Raw genomic sequence first — 9,431 nt, 5'->3', positions numbered from 1 at the left:
AGAGAGAGGGGGGAAGCAGGCTCCCCGCTGAGCAGAGAGCCTGATGCGGGGCTCGATCCCAGGACCCTGAGATCACAACCTGAGAGGAAGGCAGAGGCTTAACCCAATGAGCCACCCAGGCGCCCCTATCTCCACCTTTTAGACACTGCCCCAGGAACTGGGCATACAGCGCAGAGTGGGACAGACCAGCTTTCAGTCCTGGTCAGACTTAGTAAACAATTAAAATATAGAGTTTTCAGTGCTACAAGGGAGGCAGTGCAGTAGAGATACATAACAGAGATACATACTCTACAACAAAGTCAGGAAAATTTTTCCAGAAAAAAAAGAAAAAGGTAAAATTTATGTGAAAAGTAAAATTCATCTGAATGATAGATTAAAAGAGTGGAGGGTGGATGGGGAGTGTTTGGGGCAAAAGATATGCATGAAGGCTTAGAAGCCACAGACCATTTGTGGAACTGAAAGTTCAGAAGGTCTGAAGTATAGAGGGTAGAGGTGATAGATAAGGTTATTGAGCAAGATGAGAACCAGATCTAACAGTGCAATTAATTGACTTTTTTCAAAGGTGGGGGTGTGGTCAGACTTGTGTTTTTAGGAGATTGCTATACTCTCAGTGGAGGATGGAATAGAGGGGTGCTAGCCTGCAGGCAGGGAGACACTAGTTAAAGATACTAGTGACATAAATTGGGGTACTAGTGTCCTAACTGGGGAGAAAAGTGTTTAGAAGTTTGTTGTTGTTTTTTAAAAAGATCTTTTTTAAAAAAAGATTTTTATTTATTTATTTGACAGAGAGACACAGTGAGAGAAGGAACACAGCACTGGAGTGAGAGAGGGAGAAGCAGACTTCCTGCTGAGCAGGGAGCCCGATGCAGGGCTCTATCCCAGGACCCTGGGATCATGACCCCAGCGGAAGCCAGACGCTTAAGGACTGAGCCACCCAGGCGCCCCTAAAAGATCTTATTTATTTATTTGACAGAGAGAGAAATTACAAGTAGGCAGAGAGGCAGGCAGAGAGAAATGGGGTGCGGGGAGAAGCAGGCTCCCTGTTGAGCAGAGAGCCCAATGTGGGGCTGGATCCCAGTATCCTAAGATCATGACCTGAGCTGGAGGCAGTGGCTTAACCCACTGAGCCACTCAGGCACCCCTAGAAGTGTTTTTAAAGTGTTTAAGATGTGATGATTGATTAGAAGGGAAGGAATGGGCAGGCAAAGAGAAGTCAAAGCTGATCTCCAGGGTTCTGAGCGCAGTTTTCATAAGAATAAGGTTCTGTGAGCTTATTATTTCATATTTTAAAGGAAAATTCAAAGTAAGTGTGGTTATGTGATAGGGAAAAGATGTTATTTTAGTAAGATTTCAATGACGAAAACTCAGAAAATACAAGAGAAAATTACGATCTTTGTGGTTAAGTTTATTACTTATATTGCTTTAGTTTGTATCAATAGCTTTATCATCCATTTGAGTGGAGAGGTGAATGCTGGAGACATCACCTCTTTCTGCCAAGATCAGGATTCGCCATGGAGGACCAGCCACAGGCTCTGAACTACCAGTCTACTGAGTTTCTTCTGTGACTGTCTTGTTGGATAACCTTGGACCTTGAGTTTCTGAAGTTCGATATCCCTTTTTGCTCCCCCTCTTTCTTCTCCACACTTGACTTAAGAAGGGATAGGACATGGCTCCCATCAATGGACCAGCGACGATTGGGACTCCGCCTTCTAAGTCTCAATCCCGCCCACCTCTCCTTAGACCACACCCCTTTCACTTGGCCCCGCCCCCAAAGAGGTCGTCTCTGATACGACAGAGAATTCTCCACAATCCTGACCTGTAGTAGACCTGAAGGGTGGGACCGAGATCAATCTTTTTTTCCATTTGTCAAATCAAGTGTCTATCTGGCCCCAGTCCCATCCCACTTCGTCTTCAAGCCAAGGATTGGTTGATCTGTTCTTGGTCTCCGGCTCATAATTGGTTCTTTTATTCCACCCTCTCTTCTAGCTTTTGCGGGCGGGATTAGCACGCAGCTTCCTGCTCCTGCCAAAAAAATAAAAGAAGAAAAAGAAAAGAGGAGAGAGGCGAAAGAAAATGTCACGGAGATCTTTGGGTTTTAATTCGCTTTTAGTCTTGTCGGTCAGGCCAAACTCTGCCTTTTGATTGGTCTCTCTATCTGCCCATCCCGGTTCGGGGGCGGGATTTCCCCAGGAGACCCACACCTTGTTGCCACTGGCCGAACAGTGCGCCTGTCTGAAGCTACGGGCCCAGGATTGGAGGCAGACGCAGACAGGTGGGCGTGGATTGGCTAGGGCAGCCGGTCAGTGTGAGGCGGGGGCGGGGCCTCGGTGGCTGGTTGCGCGTGTCCGCCGCTGGCTCCGCTCTATCCGGCTTTGCTAGGGGAGGTGAGTCCGGCCGCGGCGGCACCGGCGGCTGAGGAGGCGGCGGCTGAGGAGAAAGCGGCCGGCAGCGACTGAGGAGAAAGCGGCCGCGGGGACGGGAAGCCGGGTGGGGGGGAGGGGGGGAGACGGAGCAGCCTTGAGCCCTGCGGGGGCCGTCGCGCGGGGGGACCCACCCGCTCTCCCCCCCAACCCTCCTCAGCAGAAGCAGCCGGCGGCGGGGGCAGGAGTCAGCCCGCTTCCGACTGCACCCCGCCCGCCTCCCGGGGCTCCTATTCTTTGGCCCCGGGACCCTAACCTCATCCCGGGGCGGTTCCCTCTGTCTGGGCGTCCGAGTGTTGCCCACCTCTCTTTCATTCCTCCCTGCACCTTCTTACCTTTACTTTGCCCCGGTTCTCTTTTCTCCTCTCCGTCCTGCCCTGTCGCCTGCTCTGCTTACCCTGTCCCTCCTGCCTCCTTCCCTGGCTCTTTTCTGTTCTGGAAAGTTTAGTACCCCCCTCCAATCAGGTCAGCCTGACTAGGAGTAGGGGGAGATGTAGGAAGGCCTGAGAGTTCGAGGGGGGGGAAGCTGGTTTCCCTAAAAATTTTCCCCCCATCTTTAGAATTGGGGTGGTTAGAATTTTTTTTTTTTTTTTTATAAAATTGTATTTTTGAGGAGGTGGTAGGTGTTTAGAAAAGGATGTGGGAATGGAAGGGGTAGATGAGTCAAACCTCTTACAAGATTCCAAGGGTGGCGTGTTACCTGATCCTTTTCGTGTGTGGAGTTCAGGGGGTCGGGAGGTTTGGCCTTTATTCCCACATTCAAAGTTGGAACCTCCCCCCAATTAAGGATGGAGTTTTAGTACCCACTTGTGGCAGGAAACCTGGGGGGAAGGGGTCCCTTTTCCTTTTTCTTTTCTTTTCCTTTTTCCTTTCCTTTCCTTTTTCTTTTTCTTTTTCTTCTTCTTTTTTTTTTCTTTTTTCTTTTTTCTTTTTTTTTTTGGCAATCCACTCCCTTCCACACACGCTCACCCCAAAACTAAACACCAAGATCCTCTAACTTGTTTGGATTGACTGATGAAGACATAAAGCCAGTTACGCTCCATGTTTTTTGAGGTGGAGTGAGTGGTTTTTCTTCATTTTTAAATGGCCAAATGACAGCTTGACCCAGTTTGCTTTCCCATCAAAGGGCATTTTTTTGAATGTCTCTTTGTGGTGCAAGAGCCAACGCAAAAATGATGGCGGCTTACAATGGCGGTACATCTGCAGCAGCAGCAGGTCACCACCACCACCATCACCACCACCTTCCGCACCTCCCTCCTCCTCACCTTCACCACCACCACCACCCTCAACACCATCTTCATCCGGGGTCTGCTGCCGCTGTCCACCCTGTACAGCAGCATACCTCTTCGGCAGCTGCGGCAGCCGCAGCAGCGGCTGCAGCTGCAGCCATGTTAAACCCTGGGCAGCAACAGCCATATTTCCCATCACCTGCACCGGGTCAGGCTCCTGGACCAGCTGCAGCAGCCCCAGCTCAGGTACAGGCTGCCGCAGCTGCTACAGTTAAGGCGCACCACCATCAACACTCGCATCATCCACAGCAGCAGCTGGATATTGAGCCGGATAGACCTATTGGATATGGAGCCTTTGGTGTTGTCTGGTGAGTATCAAAAGAAGAACGCAACTTCTCGTGGTTTCTTCTCATGGTTGTGATTGGGCGCGTCAACAAGTCATGCTTCTCTCCATGTTGACCGAAGTGGAGCGCGCGTCAACTGAAGGAAGCCACCCTCAACCAGAGGCCCAGTGTGTTGGCTGGCTGGGCTTATGTTTTCGAGTCCTGGGAAATCATGGGAGAGAACACCCTCTGAGGATTCACACACATGTTTGCTGTCTACCCGACTTTTGGTTTAGAACCTAAGCAAGCCACTGAATGTAGGATCATTGGGTGGATGTATGAAATGTGTATTGCTACAGACCTTGGTCATCTCTTAGGTTGGATGGAGTTTGAATCAGTTGCTCAATTGCTGCAGATGTCACAGATGACCCAAACTTGATTCCTTATAATAGTCTTGTCATTGGGTCATACTCTGCATAAGTACTTTGCTCTCCTTTTTCCCTTTTCATTCCTTAATTTGTGATCTTGATCCCCAGAAGGAAGATAGGGTTCATACTTGAACCAGTTAAGTCATTGCTTGAGTGGTTTATTTTAAACCATAAAGCTACAGTTGGGAAGTATGTAGCTTGAGCTTTTTGATAAGAATGCATTAAATATAGCATCACACATGAGTACCACAAATGAGGTCAGTAGACTGTAGCTATGCCGTGGCCCACATTCTGTGTAATGTTCTAGTGTCATTTAGTGTCATTTAGTGTCTCTTAAGTTGCTGTTATCCCTTGGTTGGTTGCTGAAGTAGTATACACACGAAACTGCTTCACTTTGGCTAGTGCTAGGGTATTTTTAAAAGTCTTGAGTGCTTCTTAAATGCCACATTTTGTCTATTTGCTCTTCTTAGTAGTCTGGAATAAAATGAATTTATCATTATAGGGCCTGTTGTCAAAACTAGAACAAACTGAATTTTTTTCTCAAGGGTTAAGTAATCTGGTGTGGACAAATGAATTGATGTTTTCAGTGCATTCAAAAATAGATTCTTGTTAATGTCTAGAAAAGCCCCCATCACCACAGGAAAATGAACTCTTTGGAACTAGCCTGGTAAATGTCTCCTTTTGTCATTGTTTTTCAGGCTGTAATTAATACAAGTGTCATGTTTGCTTTGTATCTGGGCATCTTTATATTTCAGATTTTATAATCTAGACTACAATGTGACCTGTTTTTGTTTTGTTTTGCCTTGTTTTGTTTTTAAATTAGTCGGGTCTAGTGTTTTCCCAGCTAGCTCTCCAAGGAGGTTGCTGCAGTGCTCCCTCCAAGGTGTATGGGATTCCTGGTGGGAAGGAGTGTAGCCCGTAATGGTGCCTCTTCAGTCAGTCTGCTCAGGGACCTGCCTGTTCCTGCTTTCATCTCTTCCATATCCTATCTCCAGGGATTGCACTGTGAACTTCCATTCCTTGCCTAACACTTGAGGATTAAAGCTGTGGGGCCTGGGAGGGTGTAGACAGGAAAAAGGTTGTTCCTTGCTTTAAATTTTGTCATCTACTAGCTGAGAATTTGTTTGGATTTTCTTAGACCTGGATGCTCTCTTTCATTTTAGTGCTTTACATACAATGCTAAGAACTAGAGCTACTGAAGGGGAAGTGGATTGCAGCATTCACTGTATTCTAAAACTGTTCTACATTTTTCTCGAAAGATGATATGACTTGTAGAAGTTTTCGCTTCAAGCCCGTGCTAAAGGAAAAGATTCTTTTTATGGGGAAGAAGGTGAGAAACTGGAGTGCTGAAACATCTCCCACAGCAAACATTCTGGTAGTAGCTCTTCTGAAGTACTTTCATATGAAAAACCGAATGGTTTTGATTTGAGTCCATTCTGTATTCTTTCATTGATTGACCCCTTCCATCATCAGCAGAGTTCATTCCTTGTGCTTGAAGTGTACCTCCTCTGTACACCATCTTCTGTTTTATGCCGTTTGTTTTGTGTTTGCCTTGTCTCACAACATTTGTAAGCCCCTTGAGGGTACGGACTGTATTTACCAGAGTACATCTTTTTCTCCCCTGCACTTAGCACAGTGCTGTGGAATCTTTGCTGCTTGATTACTTGATCTCCTGGTCAGGTTCTTTTCTTCTTTAACCACATTTTTTCCGGTTAGCTGCATTGAGTGTTTTTAATCAGTTGTTACAGGTGAAGTACAATTCAGTATGAAAAAAAGGAAGACTTCCAGGTGTGTGTTCTAGTATGCAAATCCTTTTCTATTTTTATATTTACATATTGATGACTTGCTGTCTGAATTGCTTATTACATTTGGAATTTAACTGCTATATAACCTGAGTAAAATTGTTAAAACTAGTGATTTGAACACCAAACCAGAGTGAATTGCACTAGTATTCTGAAACCCAAGCTAAAGATATTAGTGAGGTTTTTTTTTTTTTTTTTTTTTTTTTACATATTAACTAGCTGAACCATAATTTTCTTTTTAATTTAGGGAACACTTAATGAACCTGAAACTCTTTTATAAAATGATTAAAATGGGACATAAAAAATTTCCCATATGACTACTTGGGCATCGTAAGATTTACTTAGATTCTTATATTTATTTAATGCATTTTGCAAGTATTTTTCTTTTGGGTTACTACACAAAAGGAAACTGCATTTGCTCTTAAGTCTTTTTCTGGATATGGACCTAAAATTACTAACTGATGGCTGAAAACATTGCATGTAATTTTGAGAGATCCTGTTTTTCCTCTGTGTAGACACGGAAAGATATAGAAGTGGTATAGCATTTTACCAGTCAGATTTATCACTGAACAATTTAGTCAACCATCCTTGATTTATCCTCTGTTGAATTTAACTATTGGAATAACTTATCAGTATTGGACAGTTGTGTAAAAGTAGTGAATTACCTATTAGCTTGCTGGTAAAGATGGTGCTTTGACAGTTCAATTAAGGTTTCATTAACAACTGTCTGCTGTATTTTATCTCAAAGTAAGGGTTCTAGTTTACCTGGTAATATGATCATGTGGTAGCCTGAGATACATTCATTCCGATGACAGAATATTGTTCATGGGTTATCAAAGCATCATATATAATTTGACCTTCCTTTATCAGATGTCAGGTCTTCAGATGTCCATATGGACATTTTCGTAATGAAAAACCAAAACACAAAACAACCCGCAAATGGAAACCTCAGTCATTTGGTGAGGATAATATAAATACCTATTTGTCCATAGTTCACATTGGCCAGAGGAAAATGTACTCACTTAAACTTAAAAATGTGACAACCTTGGAACAAAAAGTGTTATAGTATAAGGCTTCAGGGACTCGTGAAGTGTATAATTTTGAGAGTTGGAGGAAGTTGACCACATGAGAGAGGTTTGGGGACTGCTAAACTCGACCAGTTTTATCAATGACAACCTGAAATACTGATTGGATTAATGGCACATAGTGCCACGTTGATAATGAGTCTGGGAAAAGCTTCCACTTAGAATATTAGTGTTTTGGTTTTTAATTTATCTGATTAATTGAAAGATCAAAGATCCTGGGATTCATTTGGTCTCTTTTCTTTGTACTCCAGGTAAAGTTGGAGAACTTTGAATTTTATTATTCTAATATCTTCAGTGGGTTACTTTTATGTCCGTCTTTCAAAACTTCAGCGTCACTGTAGTGATACTTACTTACTAGCTGTGTCATCTTAATAAATTGTTTAACCTCTCTGTTTCTCATTATAAAATGAGGATAATAATAGCACCTCTCCTAGGATTGGTGTGAGGATTAAATGAGATAATCCTTGTAAACCAATGATTACACTGTATAGCATACAGTAAGCATTCAGTGAATGTTAGCTGTTTTTATTGTAGTTATTATTGGTAGAAAAAAACCTGTTGTGTTAATGTATGGAGCAGTGGCTTCATGTATGGCCAGATTTATCAGGTGAAATCAACAACATGCAGACCATTTTTGGAAGCATGACTTCACATACCATAAAGTGCCCCTTAGTTGTGCTATGTGCTATATATCTGTTATTGATTAACAATTAAAAAAACACATTAAAATATACAGAATACATGTTTGCATGGACTTTGCAGGTATTCTAGTCAGTTCATCTGCACTGTTCTAGAAAGTATTATGGATTTATGTAGTGGGAAGGAAATTAATTTTTTCTTTCTCAGAATGTAACAAATGAAGGACATTCTTATCGTCAAAGTTCAGCTTTAGTGGAATCTCATTTTACTTGTGTTTGGATGTAAGAGTGTGAATTGCTAAAGAAGATCCCAGTGAGGTGGGGGAAATATGTGTGATTTAATGAAAAATTATTCAGTGTAAATTCTTATGTGTGGCAGATATCATCTAGCTTGCTCATCTTGTGAAAATTAGAGGCATCATTTTTTTGTGATGTTTTCTTTGGTCCTTTTATGCCTCGGATAGCCAGCTTTAGTTTGGAAAAATGGGGGATGCTTTTGGGATATGTTGGGAGAAAATCCTAGAGTTAGTTGCATTAGAAAGTATACTGGAGTAAAAAAAAAAAAGTATACTGGAGTATATTCTGTTAACTATGTTATACAGTTTAAGAATTTGTAGTATTGAGAAGTTTCTCTATCGGCCAGGATTAACTGCCACAGCTGGATTCATTGGTGGTGGTGGGGGGGGGTTGGTGTGCTCTGCTTTGTGAAAAGAGCTTTGAAGAAGCAGAGCCTGCACCATAAAAAGGAAACGGTCTCTCTTCTAGACATAACAAAGCATCCGTGTGAAACTAGAAATGTGGAAATCTATATTGTTAATTTTAACTACAAACGAATTTACTTTTAGAAACTGCAAGTTCATGGTCATAAAGTAGAGAAGTCAGAGAGAATAAAAGTAACACAATCTAATGATAATGAACTGGTTTTTTGGCAATACAAACGCTATAGCCTTTAACATTGGAAGTCATTTTGTACTTGGCTCCTGACAAGATTTTTCCAAATTATATTTAAAAACCAAAAATAAAATAAAACCATAATACAACAAAAGAACTCCTTTTATTCACAACAAAAGAAACTCTTTTTATTCTTGGGCAGAAATTTTATGTTACTGATTACTAGCTTAGAAAGAAAGATAAATATTTTTTATTAAGAGAAAACGTTTCAGAAAGAATTGCCATTTCAAACAAGCTAAAACAACAATATCCTTCAAAACTACATGCAACTTTAAAAAAAAAGATTTTATTTATTTATTTGAGAGAGAGAATGAGAGAAAGCATAAACGGGGGAGTGGCAGAGAAAGGGGGAGAAGCAGGCTTCCCACTAAGCAGGGAGCTAATCTCCGGGCGCTTGATCCCAGGATCCTGAGATCATGATCTGGGTCTAAGGCAGGTGCTGAACTGACTTAGCCACTCAGACACCCCTACATCCCACTTTTTTAGGCATCACTTAGTACCACCAGTACATGTTCTGAAAAAAAGATGGGGGCAGATAAAGTTAGCTTTCAGATG

The 9,431-nt window shown here is 42.5% G+C and overlaps 1 protein-coding gene across 1 annotated transcript in view; it reads left to right on the top strand.

Annotated features, from left to right (window-relative positions):
* Positions 1-2,318: 2,318 nt before the first annotated feature.
* NLK (nemo like kinase) overlaps positions 2,319-9,431 on the top strand; it is a 169,199-nt gene continuing 162,086 nt past the window's right edge. The window contains exon 1 of the mRNA XM_032319919.1: positions 2,319-4,017. Coding sequence (XP_032175810.1) covers positions 3,560-4,017 — 458 coding nt within the window. The 5' untranslated portion in view covers positions 2,319-3,559. The remainder of the gene's footprint in view (positions 4,018-9,431) is intronic.

Source organism: Mustela erminea, chromosome 18, assembly GCF_009829155.1.
Source record: "Mustela erminea isolate mMusErm1 chromosome 18, mMusErm1.Pri, whole genome shotgun sequence".
Taxonomy (NCBI): domain Eukaryota; kingdom Metazoa; phylum Chordata; class Mammalia; order Carnivora; family Mustelidae; genus Mustela; species Mustela erminea.
The sequence above is the reverse complement of the archived record's forward strand: the minus strand, read 5'-3'. Positions and strand labels throughout refer to the sequence as shown.